Below are 17,914 nucleotides of genomic sequence, written 5' to 3'. Positions count from 1 at the left end.
CAAAAATTTCCCTTAACAACTGGTAAAATTTTATCAATGAGGTTTGGGTTCACCTCATTACTAAACATTAACTTAAATTTAACATCATATTACCTGTTTATACTGGCTGGCAACTGAATCCTGACATCCAAAGAAACTCAAAAAACAAGAACTATTACAGGGTGTATTCGTGGACGAGGAAAAAAAATTCCCGGATTTTTCCCGAGTTTCCTGGTTAAAAATACACTTTCTCCCAGATGAAAATAGATTTTCATTTTGTGGAGCACATCTTTCTGAACAGTCTGATACATAAAACAAACGTTTGAGGGAACGTAAGACATGTTATTTGGTCTATGTGCCGAAATGCAGTGCCACGCCTCTTCATACAGCATTCTTCCATTGCACGTCTCTGTATTTTGCTCTGTGGAATTCAAATGTGTAATATTTTGTAATGGGTTCCATCAAAATATATTCAGGCCAGTGGAAATTAAAATGTCCTGTGGTGCCTCTCCTGCACCCAGTCTGCCAGTTTGACATCCTGTCCTCTTTAAAAATCTTGCAATTAATACTGGCTGGGATTATTTGTAACTGGCAGAACAAGAAATCTTCAGAAAATTTGCAGTCTTTACTGCCTATTAGCTAATAACTTGCTGTTTTGTGTGACATAAAATTAAATACAGGATACATAAAACGAATAAAGACAAGAGACAAGCAAGACAGTACACATTTCTCCAATCCTTAAGTCCTAGCTTCTTTTTCTCTCTAATCTTGCCACAGCTTTGTATGGCATACTTTCCTTTCTGGAAAAGAATGTAGTTCGTCAACGTTTTGCTACATGAAAACCAAAATGTCTTTGTTTAATACTAGAAAAAGCTGTTAATACAAACAGTACTCAAGGCTGGTGTGGTTTCTCAATCTGATTACGTGTATTTTGTCACTGTCTGCTAGACAAAACAAAATAGGCACACCTAATATTGCAGCAATTACTATACACACCAAATAAACGAGACTGTTTTGGCACAAATGGTCATTTTTATAACACAACAGAATATAATTCATGAAGTACCAATATCAAATGCCTATTAAGCCTACTACAAGCAAAAAGTTTTATGTTAGGAAAGCTTCACATTTCATTCATACTCTCTAGCTTCTGAAGCATGAGATCAAGAAGTAGTAGTATGAAATTTTTACATAAATTTGGAATCATCGTATTCTTCCGTAATTTGTGTGAGCCCCGTTTCTTCTCCTTCCTCATTCTAACAAACAATCTTGTCAGCACTAATTCTGTAACTATTCCTGTCAGTGTCAAATTTATTCTCTGGTTAACTTCACTAACCTTGCCACAATCACCGGTTTAGTTATCCCACATTTATTCTACAGTTCGGAGTTATTACATGTTCGTACAATGCGTTTTCCGTGCTACCCCCAGAATAGAACTTTCGCGGCTGCTAGCCAGGGACTGTATAACTGGCCCTCAGTAGTATAGCGGTCTGGCCAAAAAGTTTTTGCCAAAATTTCGTTTTCTTGGTTAGACGGAGAAGACAATACGTAATCTTTGTTGCCTGTTATTCCTGTTCGTCGTTTATTTCCGCTCTTGTAGCCTGAATCTATGGAATTCGCTAGTAATTACAACAATGCTGATAACTTGCAAACCCTTTCAACCACATAAACAGCGATTGTCATACACCCTTTCTGCTTTATTTGCTCGGCTCGTATATACCCGTCCATTCTGTCTACAGGAAAGTTTATTTATAGATGCGACGGGGATTCCCCTGGCAGAGATATCACGCACACTATGCACACATTAAAAATCAATTTACGATTCATTTAGAAATCAACTTAGAATTTGATCAAAAATGTTCAAAAACCAACAGGGATGAGCTCAAAATCATATGAGTAATTGATAGACCAACGTGCACTGGATGCTAGGCGCTTTGTGAAACAAGGCCTTTTCCTCGATAATATGAATTTGACGCACCCCCCCCCCCCCCCCCCCAAACTGCCACCGCGGGCAGATACCCCGGTTTGTCCCCACCCCCTAGTTCCGAGCCTGTTGCGCATACATGGATCTGGCAGCTTAAGTTTTTCAGAAAGCATCTGGCTGCTTGCTGCTATTGCTTATACAGCTAACTGTCGCAACACTTATGCAGCCAGAAGCGGGAGAAAGTACTACTCATACGAGACTCAACTGCACAAGCGCATAAGCTCGCTTGCAACCGCTCAAACGAATCTGATGTAAACAGTTTTGGCGTCATGCTCATCAGATGAAATTTGTTGTTGTGAAACATTGCATTGTCTTTCTAAATCCTTTGACACATTTTGCTGTTAGCAGACAGTTGTTCTTGTATATGGTGCATTTCCTTTGCAACTTAAGTTTTATTTTAGTCTCTCTCTCTCTCTCTCTCTCTCTCTCTCTCTCTCTCTCGTTTGTATTTTATTGTTGCAATATTATTCTGCAGCAGCAAGATACAGTAGTACTCTTTCTTAGAGTATTGTTTCTTACCAGGCGAAGTTACAAAAATTTAACTGAAAACTAAAACAATAAAAAAATCCCCAGAATTCTAAAAAATTCCCGAGTTTTTCCACGTTGGAAAAATTCTCGGGTTTTTTCCCGGATCTCCCAATTGTCCCGGGTCGTATACATCCTGTATTAACACTCAGTCAAGTTTTACAGTCAACAATCCTTACAGCTGTGATAATGAAAACAAAATTAGTGCTGTGATTTATCACAAAAAGAAGTGCTAGTGTAGTAAGACATCAAATGTATCCAAACAAGTGCTCCTTATATTTACTGCAAAAGTGAAGCTCATTTACTCTTCATTTAGGAAGTGGAGTTAGATTGGTTAAAAATCTTATGTGATTTGAAGTATTAGATGTCTACTTGACTCAATGTAATTAGTTCACATTGTCTAAAAGACGAGTAAATCAGCATTACTTCTGAAGTATATATAAAAAAGTGCTTCTCACTGGCATCATTTTAGCTTCTAATAATGGAGCCAAAATACTGAGTAATAAGAGTGAAAATGGAATGTGTAAATTCATAGTCAACCATAATACAACATATATGTGAAACTCGAGAACAAACCTGAACCATCAATTTTCTTATTTGTTTCTATTTTTCTTTTGCGTTCTGTTTTCTCTGGGGGAAATTCATCCTCTGAGACAGCTTCAGTCTCTGGTAGGTCTGTGGTGACTGTTGGTTCTGGCAGCTCTTCATCAGAGACCGCTTCTGTCTCTAAAGGTTCTTTTGAAGTCTCGTTTGGTAGTTCATCTTCGGAAACCATTTCAGTGTCAGGCTCAGCAGGGAATTTACTCTGTAATGTCATAAGCACATTTTATGAGACCAGTAACACATTATATTTGATAATCTGATATTGAACCATCACATGCAACTGCTCATTTAATGAAAAATCCATAGCCAAGGACTGGAAAGTCCTCCAGGTCACACCAAGATGTACAGGGCACACCAGATGAAGGGGGCGGGAGAGGGGGGGGGGGGGGGGGGGTGGTAGAAGTAACCCATAGAATTACAAGTCATGTTACTGCCATCATCACAATTTTTGAACATAACTGTGTCTGAATGTTATAGAATGTCACTAAGAAAATGTCCATCAGCAGTCAGAATAGATTCAGACAAAATTACTCTTGTGAAACACAACTAGCCTTTACTTACACAATGTAATAAGTTCTATAAACATGATGTCTCAAAAGTTGATTTCAACTTCCTAGATTTCCACAAGGCTTTTTATAATTTTCACACGAAATGGCTTCCAGTGAAACTGCACACCTATGGAGGATCGTCTCATTTGGGCAAGTCAGTTTGTGATTTCTTGTCAGAAGGGACACAGTTCATAGCAGCTTACAGGAAATGACTGAGTGAAACGTAAGTGATAGATGATGTTCTCCAAGAAACTTTTACAGGCCCTCCACACTCCTAATCTATACGAACAATTTGACACACAATGTGAGCAGCCGTCTTAGATTGTCAGCACATGATGCTGTCATTTACCATCTAGAAAAGTCATCAGATGATCAATATGAATTAAAAAATGATGCAGAAAAGTTGTCTGCGTGGTGCAAAAAGTGGCCACTGACGTGAATAATAAATGAATAGTGAGACATACCCAATATGAAAACTAAAAATACTCCATTAATTTTGGTTACATGACAAACAAACAAAAATTATACACTGTTGATTAAACTAAATACATAGGGCTTACGGTTACGAACAAATTAAATTTGAACCATCACACAGAAAATGATGTTTGTTAAAAATGAGCAAAAAACTGCATTTTATTGACAACACTTAGACAGGGTGTATACGTGGACAAGGAAAAAAATTCCCGGATTTCCCGGTTGAAAATACACTTTCTCCCGGATGAAAATACACCTTTTCCGTGTTAAATGACAGTATACTTCTCCTCGGCACTGTAAAACTTATCAATCCTTAGAATGTTTATGGTTTTCTACACAGATGTAGAATTTGCCGGCACTTTAGAAAACGAAACCCTGGGGGGGGGGGGGGGGGGGGGGGGGGGGGGGAACACGTTTTCGAAAGATCTTTGATGTGCAGCAACACGTATGCTGCATGTCTTCGTTTTACGGAGGTATAAATTCGAATTCCACCAAACACTGCATGTTACTTTTCGAAGCAATGAAATCGAGATTGCGATGCGCTTTTGTAAGCCAGTCATAGCTCATGTCACGTGGTCTCAGCAGCTGATGACAGCACAGGACACGTAGTGTAGTCAACCAATAGCACAAAAAGAAAATTTAATGGTTTAAATTAATATACATAGTTTTGCTAGAAGAAAAACAAAGCTTTCACAAATAATATTGGTCTCGAAGATTAATAAGCTGCAAGAGAAGCTAAGCTTCCACATATAATGTTGATCATTTTGGGCGTGTTACATTTTCAGATACATCACACAAATGTGCCAGTAAAATTTTTAATAATGACGTAAATGTCTGATCTGCTGGGCTCGAAATTCTTCTAGATGGTCGTCCTCAAAGAGCTGATTTTTAAATTAGAGTCAAACACACTGTGATTTAAGAAATTCATCGTACATTCTCGCACATAGTTCATCTTGCGTAAAAGGAAATTTACTTTGAAAGTAACACTTTTCAAACCACCATTCGCAAAATTTTCCTGTGACCTGTCAGAAATTGGTTCGTTTCAGCAGTTGCCAGAGAGCGCCAGATAACAGACGTCACTGCGCCTGCGCAGCTACGATGACGCAGAAAGCCCACATGTTCATACGTGTAAAATATTAAAAGATCTTGCATTATGTCATAAAAGAAACAAAACATCAAAGGATACTTCAGGAGCATCGGAATTTCGTGAACTATAGTAAAATGTATAATTCGGCTTAACGTGCACAATCGTATGTCCAGATTCGGATGTAAATTTTCTTGAGTACCAGTACTGTATTATCTCATGTTTGGCTCTTTATTATGGCATAATGCCATACGAGCTAGAAGATGGAAAACGTGCACTTGAAATGCAGCGAACAGTTGAAACTAGCCAACAGTGTGAAATTAAACACTTTGTTTCAAAGAAATTGACTGCCTCAGCGCAAAATATTAATAAAAGCCAAATCTCTTTAGCTAACCGACAAAAATAACTTCATTGTTCTGCAAGGTGATTAATGCTTGACAGTCAGAAAGGTGGAAATAAAACCAGAAACTATCAACATATTTTAGCCTTCCGTAATTATGCGAACGTATTTTAATTCATTTGGTAGCTCCCGGACACAGAAATCAGTTTTCTTTTCATTTAATGTGAGAGCAATAAACGAAGAGGAAACGGCAAAATCACTAAACGTAAACACAGGTCACGTGGAGACTACCCACCTCCCCACTACAACTTAGACTGCTCTGTGCATCAGCCCTGGATCTACGATATTTCCGAACCGGAGCAATTTAGATACTGGCGCCCAGCCACACATCTGTAGCCAGAAGCGGGAGAAGGTACTACCCATAAGCGACTCAACTGCGCATGTGCAAGAGCCCTCCCACAACTGCTCAAATGAATCAAATGTAAACAGCTGTCATGACACCCTCATCGGAGGCAATTTGTTGTTAGGAAGCACTGCATATTCTTCCTAAAGCCTTTGACACACTTTGGTTGGCAGACGCTTGTATGAGCACTGTGTTTTGTTGTTGTATATGGCGCATTTCCTTTGCGACTTAAGTTTTATTTTCGTTTTCTTTTCTCTCGTTCATGTTTTTTGCTGCAGCATTATTCTGCAGAAGCGAGATACATTAATATCCTTCGTCAGAGCATTGGTTGTTAGCAGTCAAAATCACAAAAATTTAACAGGTAACTAAAACAAGGAAAAGTTCCCGGAATTCTAAAAAATTCCCGGGTTTTCTCTCGGACGAAAAAATTCCCGGATGTCTCTGGTTGTATACACCCTGCTTAGAGGATGCAAGAAATCTACTGAAGAGACTGCCTACACTACAATGGCCCATCTCTTCTACAGTGTTGCTGCACGGTATGGGATCTTTACAAATAGGGTTGATGGTGGACATCAAAACATTCAAATATGGGGAGTTCATTTTGTATTATTTTGAAACAGTGTAGAGAGCATCACAGATGGGATACGTGAGCTGGGAAAGCAATCACTAAAACAAAGGCGTTTATCACTGCCGTGAGATCTTTTCACAAAATTTCAATTATCATCCTCTTTCTCCTCCAAATGCACAAATATTTTGTTGGGCCCACCTACACAGGGAGAAGTGATCATATGTTAAAATAAGACAAATCAAAGCTCACAAGGAAAGATTAAGGTCCTGTGAACCCTCTGGTAAACGCTTGGATGTGAAATTCAGAGTAATGACGTAGACACAGAATTTAAGTGCTTGTAAGTTCTGTGCTAGCACTTAGTCTGATGAAAGTAGTATTACACATGATTTGGTAATAAACATCAGCTTTCATATTTTTTTAAGCCAATTTGTTTTACTGCTATATTTTAACATATAACTTTGTTAAAGTGATGTGTTGCCCTACATCTACCTAAGGGACGAGTGGTGACTCCAACATTTGAAGGTATTTTTATTAGATAAGAAATTTAGGATGGCAGACTGTATGGAAGTTTTTGTCATTGTGTCTACATGGTCAGTGATGGACACTGTGCATCCTCAGGGAGGGGCAGCAGCTGCAGCTTTACAACATTGTGGAACCTACTGGCCATTCAGTTATTCTGTGCTGTCATGGCTTAGAGATGGGAGTGCAGCATGGAAAAGAGTGTGCTGTGACAATACTGCTGCTGCCAAATTACAACAGAAAAATCTTATTTGTCGGACAGCTATTCATTCTGTGTTTGTATCTCGAGTTGTCAGTTTTGGCATTTCACAATGAGATTATTGTGGTGCTCCACATTAAGAGTGTTAATATGAACAGTCATTGTATTTGAGAGTATAAGTCACATTAATTTGAAGTCTCGTTTATTTTCGTCATTGGATATTACACTGTGCACCTGACTTCCAGCAACTACGGCAAAATTTGGAAAACAAAGAGTTTTCAAGATAGGTGGACATCAAGTAACAATGTGAGCGAATTAATATCCTAAAATTATTGCTCTGTGCAAACTAGGCATCTAAACCCAATGGGAACACTGCACCGACAATGAATAGACAATACCAATTAAAAGTAAGTAACTTTTTGTACTCTCCTCCCAGTGATAAGATTTCTGTATCTATACTTGTGCAGTTCACATTGCCACACACAACTTCAAATCCTTAACCTACAAGATACCTCATAACTAAAATACACTGAATATGTAGACTTTTTTATCTGAATATCACTAACCTCCTTCTCTTCTTTTACTTTTTCTTCTTTAGAATCAGGTTCCAGCTGCTTGTCCACTGCCAAACTAGCAGTAGTGTCTGAAGTTTCTTTAGTTGACTCGTTCTCTTTCTTGAGACTTTGAATCTTATTAGCAATTTCTGCAGGAGTTACCTTTGAATCTGATTCTGATGGGCTGTCGTCTTCAGACTTTATGTGAGCAGGCCTATCTGAAGTGATATCAGGTTTTGAGTCAGTATTGGTTTTTGAATCAAGTGCACCTTGGCTCTCTTCATCACTCGACAAGTTCTCAGTCTTTATCTCTGTGGTCGAACGAGTAGATGACTTTTTCTCAGTTTTTATATCTGAATTGGAACGAGTAGATGACTTCTTTTCGGTCTTTACATCTGAAGTGGAACGAGTAGATGACTTCTTTTCAGTCTTTACATCTGAAGTGGAACGAGTAGATGACTTCTTTGAGGATAGCTGTAAGTTATCCTCAGGTTCTGTAGCGTCTGCCTTCCCATGTTTTGGAAATTCCGATTTTGAAGGTTTTGGAGTGTCCTGCTTTGCAGGCTCTAGGGTATCTGCCTCCAAAAGCACTGGAGTTTCTGCCTTTGCAGGTTCTGGATCTTCTGCCTTTGCAGGTTCTAGAGACTCTGTCTTTACAACTTTAGGCACTTCCACCTTTGCAGGTTTTGGCACTTCCAACTTTGCAGGTTCTGGAGCATCTCCCTTTGCAGGTTCTGGACCATCTGACTTTACAGGTTCTGGGGCATCCATCTTTGGAACAATAGCCTCTTCAGTAGCTGCAACAAAACATTCTATTGAATGGTCAAGTTCCCAAAACCTGGCTATGTTTTACGTGCAACTCTTATGTGGTTCCACTACTTCAAATAGTTTTATTCATGTATTTATACAGATGGGATTGAAACAATGTGATTATTAAACTGTCCAAATCTGCAGCTGAAGAGATGTGTGTAAATAAAGCCACTAACTCGTGTTTCAAAAGCCAACAATATTCCAACAATTTGGAATAAAAGTGTGCACATAAATAAAATATATTTAAATTACTGACATGAGTTACATGCTAAATGTTTGCAGAATCCTAGTGAGTCATATGAGAGGCTGCTATACATTATCAAACTAGCTGAATAGTTGCTGCCTTGAGAAATGTAACTACTGGGGACATAATCAACCCTCCACATTTGGGTACACACATGGGGATAGGGCACAACTAGGTAAATAGTACAAAAATGAAGTTGAATTTTTAAAATGGCTCAAAATGTTCACTTAAAAAATGACACGATTTGTTTTACAGCACAAAGCTAGCTTCTAACTTAAACTATGCCATATGTGATTTGTGTAAACAGAATTTTGATGAACACTACACTGCCCCTCCCTCTCCCTCTCCCACTCCACACACACACACACACACACACACACACACACACACACACACACACACACACACACACACACACACACCAACTTTTTAGTTACAGATGAGTCATTCAATGACAAGTGGTAAGTGGTCTAGATGTTCCTGCAGGACCATGGATTTTGACAAAATTTTGAATAATGAACATTCGTACACATTCCCAACAAACACTGGTAAAGTTCAATGATCCTAAATTAAATACTTCCACAGACTGAGTCATTTTTTTGACTCTGCAGTGCAGCTATCGACAGGGCACTCAGAGTTTCCAGCAACTGACACAAAATCTCCAGCAATATTTTCTTGAAAGAAAACTATGCCGTCTTCTACAACTTTTTGCAACATTAACCAGATTTCCAGAGGTATTTTCATATGGAGAATTTAAAGCAAAGTCGTTTAAAATAATAATAATAATAATAATGAAGTTCCACTTTTTGTATCTTCAGAAATAATTGTGGGATAAATCAGAAACTTTGTACACAATAACTAGCCAGTAGCAGGTCTTAGGACGTAGAATTTCATTCACCTATTGCTTTCCAATAGTTCATAAATGGAAGACAAAGCACATAATTTTTATCAAAAATGCCAAAAAGGGATGTTTTTCACCAACTTTTACCCAACTGTCTTCTGCAAACTCTTTTATACCATTTTTCATTAGAAAGATCAACCATGTAAGAGCTAGATCTAGTTTTTCAATGCGAGCGTGTAAGGTCCTAAAAACAACTACATGGTCAAGGTGCATTGAAAATGGCACATATTTCTCTGTTACTCAAATCTGACACCTTTTATTACATTCTACAATTGTTTAGTACTATCTGCGGAAGGCAATACCAAAAACATTGATGCCTATGAAGCAAAATAAAGGGCGAATAACTCGACAAACTTAAAAAGAGAGATGTCTCATGAGTCATTGCGGCATTTCAGTCTGTTGTTCTGCTATAACTAAGAAACAAACTGGTTATAAACTTCACAATTTAGGGCCAAGTTCTCATTCAAAATGGTCGAAAATTCGGTTTTTTAAATTAATTTTCTAAGTGTATATGCGCCTATAATGCCGGGATGAAAAGGTTTTTTAATCTTAGAGTTATAATAGTTTCTACAGCCCTTTGTTTCAAACAGTGTCACAGCTGCCATGGGACAATCTCAGCTGGAGAAGCCCAGCTCTGGTAGAAAACGTATGTCATGACACACAGTCACAAAATGATTTATATTGCAGTATGCATGCAAACGTATTCCAGATTAACTTCTCTCACCAAGAAGTACGAGGGAAATGCTTTCCACGAACAATTCGAGTTAAAGGAAAGACTGATATTTCCGACCAAACATAACAAAAACACCTTTTTTCCATCATATTTTGGTCAAATTTGGTCTAAACATTTTTTTGTGTGCCATATTGGTCTAGCAATTTTGAAAATTAACTTCAGATTTGCATTCAGTGACATCAAAAATATATGACAACACGTAGTTTTATGCTAACTGAACTAATAATACATACAAAAGTTCTCCCTAAACTTTAAACAGGTTTTTCTTGAGAAACGATTTTTCAAAACTGTGTGCAGCATAAAATAAGAACAGTTCAACCAACTAACTTCTACCTTTGACCCCCGAAAAGTAAACCCTTTCCGTGGGAGCTTATACCTACAATATATGAAATTTGTTAATATTAACTATTTTTTGTAAAGCCATGAAGAGTGAAATGAATCCCCAAAAATTTAACAGAAATTAAAGTTAGCACCATATCATTAAATTTAGTTATTTCATTGCGGTCAGGAATAAGCTTCCATAAATTTAATGCATCGACTGATGGTATTCATTTTTGATTTCAGACGTCTCCTGATGGGCTACACTGCACGCAGTGTGAGCACCTCAAAACTCTCAAGCCCTGGATCAAACCCAGATTATGGACACCATAGCTTTATTGAAAAATCTAGAATAAATTTTAATGTTTGACCAACCATAATCCTAAAACAAATCCTTTTTATGTTTTCACTGTCCCCATGAAAAATAAAAATAAGAAATCCAAACTTTGCCTATTTTTTGTTAGGCTAGAACCTGGCCTTAAGTGTGCAATCTACATCTACATTTATACTCCGCAAGCCACCCAAAGGTGTGTGGCGGAGGGCATTTTACGTGCCACTGTCATTACCTCCCTTTTCTGTTCCAGTCGCATGTGGTATACGGGAAGAACGACTGAAAGCTTCCGTGCGCACTCGAATCCCTCTAATTTTACATTCGTGATCTCCTCGGGAGGTATAAGTAGGGGGAAGCAATATATTCGATACCTCATCCAGAAACGCACCCTCTCGAAACCTGGACAGCAAGCTACACCGCGATGCAGAGCACCTCTCATGCAGAGTCTGCCACTGGAGTTTGCTAAACATTTCCGTAACGCTATCACGGTTGCCAAATAACCCTGTGACGAAACGCGCCGCTCTTCTTTGGATCTCCTCTATCTCCTCCGTCAACCCAATCTGGTACGGATCCCACACTGATGAGCAATACTCAAGTATAGGTGAAACAAGTGTTTTGTAAGCCACCTCCTTTGTTGATGGACTACATTTTCTAAGGACTCTCCCAATGAATCTCAACCTGGTACCCGCCTTACCAACAATTAATTTCGTATGATCATTCCACTTCAAATCGTTCCGCACGCATACTCCCAGATATTTTAAAGAAGTAACTGCCACCAGTGTTTGTTCCACTATCATATAATCATACAATAAAGGATCCTTCTTTCTATGTATTCGCAACACATTACATTTGTTTATGTTAAGGGTCAGTTGCCACTCCCTGCACCAAGTGCCTACCCGCTGCAGATCTTCCTGCATTTCGCTACAATTTTCTAATGCTGCAACTTCTCTGTATACTACAGCATCATCCGCAAAAAGCCGCATGGAGCTTCCGACACTATCTACTAGGTCATTTATATATATTGTGAAAAGCAATGGTCCCATAACACTCCCCTGTGGCACGCCAGAGGTTACTTTAACGTCTGTAGACAACATGCTGTGTTCTGTTTGCTAAAAGCTCTTCAATCCAGCCACACAGCTGGTCTGATATTCCGTAGGCTCTTACTTTGTTTATCAGGCGACAGTGCGGAACTGTATTGAACACCTTCCGGAAGTCAAGGAAAATAGCATCTACCTGGGAGCCTGTATCTAATATTTTCTGGATCTCATGAACAAATAAAGCAAGTTGGGTCTCACACGATCGCTGTTTCCGGAATCCATGTTGATTCCTACAGAGTACATTCTGGGTTTCCAAAAACGACATGATACTCGAGCAAAAAACATATTCTAAAATTCTACAACAGATCGACGTCAGAGATATAGGTCTATAGTTTTGCGCATCTGCTCGACGACCCTTCTTGAAGACTGGGACTACCTGTGCTCTTTTCCAATCATTTGGAACCTTCTGTTCCTCTAGAGACTTGCGGTACACGGCTGTTAGAAGGGGGCAAGTTCTTTTGTGTACTCTGTGTAAAATCGAATTGGTGTCCCGTCAGGTCCAGTGGACTTTCCTCTGTTGAGTGATTCCAGTTGCTTTTCTATTCCTTCGACACTTATTTCGATGTCAGCCATTTTTTCGTTTGTGCGAGGATTTAGCGAAGGAACTGCAGTGTGGTCTTCATCTGTGAAACAGCTTTGGAAGAAGGTGTTTAGTATTTCAGCTTTACGCGTGCAATCCTCTGTTTCAATGCCATCATCATCCCAGAGTGTCTGGATATGCTGTTTCGAGCCACTTACTGATTTAACGTAAGACCAGAACTTCCTAGGATTTTCTGTCAAGTCGGTACATAGAATCTTACTTTCGAATTCACTGAACGCTTCACGCATAGCCCTCCTTACGCTAACTTTGACATCGTTTAGCTTCTGTTTGTCAGAGGTTTTGGCTGCATTTAAACTTGGAGTGAAGGCTCACAGTTTTACTCGGCACGTACCTGTCTAAAGCGCATTTTATGATTGCCTTGAACTTTTTCCATAAACACTCAACATTGTCAGTGTCAGAACAAATTTTCATTTTAATCTGTTAGGTAGTCTGAAATCTGCCTTCAATTACTCTTGCTAAACAGATAAACCTTCGTCCCTTTTTTTATATTCCTATTAACTTCCACATTCAGGGATGCTGCAACGGCCTTATGATCACTGATTCCCTGTTCTGCACTTAAAGAGTCGAAAAGTTCGGGTCTGTTTGTTATCAGTAGGTCCAAGATGTTATCTCCACGAATCGGTTCTCTGTTTAATTGCTCAAGGTAATTTTCGGATAGTGCATTCAGTATAATGTCACTCGATGCTCTGTCCCTACCACCCGTCCTAAACGTCTGAGTGTCCCAGTCTATATCTGGTAAATTGAAATCTCCACCTAAGACTATAACATGCTGAGAAAATTTATGTGAAATGTATTTCAAATTTTCTCTCAGTTGTTCTGCCACTAATGCTGCTGAATTGGCAGGTCAGTAAAAGGAGCCAATTATTAACCTAGCTCAGTTGTCGAGTGTAACCTCCACCCATAATAATTCACAGGAACTATCCACTTCTACTTCATTACAGGATAAACTACTACTAACAGCGACAAACACGCCACCACCGATTGCATGCAATCCATCCTTTCTAAACACTGTCTGTGCCTTTGTAAGAATTTCGGCAGAATTTCTCTCTGGCTGCAGCAAGCTTTCTGTACCTATAATGATTTCAGCTTCGGTGCTTTATATCAGCACTTGAAGTTCTGGTACTTTACCAACGCAGCTTTGACAGTTTACAATTACAATACCGATTGCTGCTTGGTCCCCGCATGTCCTGACTTTGCCCCGCACCCTTTGAGGCTGTCTCCCTTTCTGTACTTGCCCGAGGCCATCTAACCTAAAAAACCGCCCAGTCCACGCCACACAACCCCTGCTACCCGTGTAGCCGCTTGCTGCGTGTAGTGGACTCCTGACCTATCCAGCGGAACCCGAAACCCCACCACCCTATGGTGCCAAGTCGAGGAATCTGCAGCCCACGAGGTCGCAGAACCGTCTCCGCCTCTGATTCAGACCATCCACTCGGCTCTGTACCAAAGGTCCACAGTCAGTCCTGTCGACGATGCTGCAGATGGTGAGCTCTTCTTTCATCCCGCTAGCGAGACTGGCAGTCTTCAACAAATCAGATAGCCGCCGGAAGCCAGAGAGGATTTCCTCCGATCCACAGAGACACACTTCATTGGTGCCAACGTGAGCGACCACCTGCAGACGAGTGCACCCTGTACCCTTCATGGCATCCGGAAGGACCCTTTCCACATCTGGAATGACTCCCCCCGGAATGCACACGGAGTGCACGTTGGTTTTTTTCCCCCTCTTGCTGCCAGATCTTCCTGCATTTTGCTACCAAGGCAGTGGAGTTCATGGTAGTGAAGCTGTTGCACAACAGCTGCAGCACACATTATATAAATAGCCATCAGGTTTTACTTTGTGACACTGCAAACTTTGTTGAAGTTTATAGCAGTCTTCCTGACATTCTGGAATGGATTCGTGTTATAGATCATTTTCAGTATGTCTTTATGTAATGCTATTGAAGTGCTAGTTTGAGTCCAGTTTAAGATATAGCGTACTTTATGATAACATAGTTTGTGACTTGTTTGGAACACTAGAGCACCGATGAAAAATTTTACAAATTTATTACTATGCTCCATGGTAGCTTAAGTAATGCTGTTTCCTTTAAAAGTGAGAAAAACCAGCACCCCCATCACTATTGGGGTCAAGCACAATAGCTGTGCCTTAGACGGGTTTCTTTACTGCAAGTTCCCAAACATAAGTGTTTCTTTACTCAGGATCCCAAGCCTGATAACTGCCAGTGGTAAAAGCTAGAAGAGATATCTCTTAGAATCCTAAGCTTATGTTTACTTCAAGCTACTTGAATTTTTGAGAGGTTTCATTAATTTTGTGTAGAGTGTCATGAGGAAAATTATACTGCCAGTCAGATGATGTCTCTGATGGTATATGTTTGGGAAGAAATGTTGACAAGACAGAACCCAAAAGGTTAGGCTTTTCAAATGTGACTGGCTCAAATAATTAAAGCCACAAAAAAGAGAAAGTAATTGTTTTTATTGGCTTCCTTATTCCATATCATTGTTTACAATAAGAATTTTGTAGGGGTGAATGATGTAGAAACGTCAGAAAAGCTACTTTTTTCCAGTTTTTCTGAGTCAAGCACATTTCATAGACATCAGGACAACTGATACCTACGACAGACATCATTAAACAATTATAGAACATAATAAAAGATGTCAGATGTAATTTGAGTACCAGCAGAATATGCACCTGTCTTCAAAGCACCTCCAACTTGTCTTTTTTAGGACTTATATGCTCGCACTGCAAAATCAGATCTAGTTTTTACGTGGTTGAAAACATGTTCTTTTTTAAAAGTTTGGAGGAGACTTGTACAAGTGGGAGGGAAAGAAACGTCATTTTGGCAGCTTTTTTTTTGAAAACCCGTTAAATTTGCCTTTAGTTGGTAAACTATTGGAAATCGGTAAGAGAATGAAATTATATATTATCAGACCTTATATTAGTAAGTTACTATATGCAATGTTTTAGATTTATCCCACAATTACTACCAGATATATAAAAAGCTAAATGTCACATTTTTTCCAAGCGTCTATTTTTTCGGCCAACTTTGCTTCAGCCTATCCATATGAAAATTGCTCAGAAATTTTATTCTTTTGTTTAAGAGTGCACAAAAAGTTGTATATGATGTCCTAGTCTTCTTTCTTGCAAGAAAATATTGCCAGAGATATGACCGAAAATTGCCAAAAACTCACAGGTGCACTGTGCGTCAAACAAATGACTGTACCTCTGCGAGTATTAAACTAGGAAAAGTAAAACTTTACCAATGTTCATTGGAGACATGTGCCAATGTTCACATGAAAATTTCAGCAAAATCTGTGATGGTTATGAGGGAACTTTTTCCGAAATTAGACCGCTTTGCATGGAATGGCCCAGATATAGTTGGCAGAAAGTGAAAAACTTGTAGAAAGTAGAAAATAAACCAGTAGTTTTCAGTTTATGATGTAACAATGTTTGCAGAAAACATATGAATAATTAATAAAATGGATGAGGACGGTGGACTTCTATTCCACTGCATATTACAACTTCTAAACTATGCCCACGTATAAACATAATTACTTTGGACAGTTATAGTACAGCAAGAATTTAAAAAAAGACAAATGTTAATTTATTTGTGAGAATAAAGTTAAAACAGTTTTACATCTGTGTAGGGTTAAGAAAAATACCCTCTTGTAAGTGAGAAGAGGTGAAGCATAATTCAGCTTATTTACAAACGAGCAGGAAACTGCTTCCCAATACACCAGTCAGCAAGTAAGACTTTCTCGACTTATTAATGTACAGCTCGCCGTGCATGGAATAAATACGGCCAAGGATAAAATTTGCCCACCTGACAATATGTAAAAAGCATTCTTTTCTGAACAGGACCATCTGTTGATCACTGCAGTCAGTTTAACTTTTTTTTTCTCCAGTGAATTGGTTCCATCTTGAAAATGTGATTCCATATGGTTTTTATTGCTTATCATAGTGTTGCCGTGACATTTTCATATGATCAGAAGACTTTTCCAACCAAAACTCTTTTAGACATGTAAATAGGTGTATCAAATCTGGTAACCTTTGTGAGCATGTGTACTGTTCTGTTGGAAGGTTATTCATATTTTCTTGTTTGCCTCTCAAGGCCTTTTAGTAAATTTTTTGCAATCAATTTGTCCACAATATTTGCTTAGTATTCACCCGTTATTACTTTACTCTTTACAAGGTAATTCATAAAAATAATACCCTGCTCATATCAGAAACAACTGACCGACTTTTCCAGCTGACTGCCTTTTTTTGTAAGGGTCACTGTCTTCTATACAATATTATTGTCACATTTTTGTGTGAAGTGGTGGGCCGTTGTCTTGCTCACTGCAAGAGATCAGTCCATATTATCTGTTTCACTCTTTTTGAGGCAGCCCAAACTTCACTGACAAATTGTTTATTTGCTTTTGGTCTGTACCAAACAAATGTAGCACAAATTTCATGAGCTCTTGTGTGAGCTTATTCTTTTAGACATGTAAATAGGTTATCAAATCTGGTAACTTTTGTGAGCATGTGTACCGTGTCCTGTTGAAAGGTTGTTTCTATTTTCTTGTTTGCCATCAAGGCCTCTTAGTAAATTTTTTTGCAAGTCAAGCTGAACTTCAAACACTCACTTCCTCAATTCTACTACTACACTTGGGATCTTTATCTCAACTACAAAGTTACTGCTGCCATATTATCTTGCATCTATTGCCTTGATTATTAGCTCTCATTTGCATTAACCAACCCAACAACTTTATGCCAGTCTAATTTATCCACATTATTAGCTTTCAATTTTACTTAACAACTAGTTTGAGTTACATTATCATCATTCTCAATTAACAATAAATTACTGATAACATGCTAAAACCACACACAAGAGATGAAACACAAAGGTTGTATTAGAGCTCCAGTTGGCCACAATTTTTTCCATATGCTTGATGCAACTCACTGTTAGCAGTGCTTTCTAAATATGAAAATGTTAAACAACGACAGTTCAGTTATCTTTTACTGTTCTGACTAATTTGTGATTTATTTTCCTAGATTCTTTTCAGATAAATTCTCATCACTTGCCTGGCATTCATTACTGTAAAATACTGGCAACTCTCAGCAT

The 17,914-nt window shown here is 38.8% G+C and overlaps 1 protein-coding gene across 2 annotated transcripts in view; it reads right to left on the bottom strand.

Moving 5' to 3' along the window:
* The window catches only part of LOC126463595 (pre-mRNA-processing factor 39), a 102,150-nt gene that overhangs the window by 71,720 nt on the left and 12,516 nt on the right, over window positions 1-17,914 (bottom strand). For both annotated transcript variants that reach the window (XM_050096170.1, XM_050096172.1), the window contains exons 4-5: window positions 7,793-8,577; window positions 3,065-3,293 (exon numbers count right to left, since the gene is read on the bottom strand). In XM_050096170.1, coding sequence (XP_049952127.1) covers window positions 3,065-3,293; window positions 7,793-8,577 — 1,014 coding nt within the window. The remainder of the gene's footprint in view (window positions 1-3,064; window positions 3,294-7,792; window positions 8,578-17,914) is intronic.

This window comes from Schistocerca serialis, chromosome 1, assembly GCF_023864345.2.
Source record: "Schistocerca serialis cubense isolate TAMUIC-IGC-003099 chromosome 1, iqSchSeri2.2, whole genome shotgun sequence".
Lineage (NCBI taxonomy): Eukaryota > Metazoa > Arthropoda > Insecta > Orthoptera > Acrididae > Schistocerca > Schistocerca serialis.
Note: the sequence above shows the minus strand (reverse complement) of the source record. Positions and strands in the feature narration are given on the sequence as shown.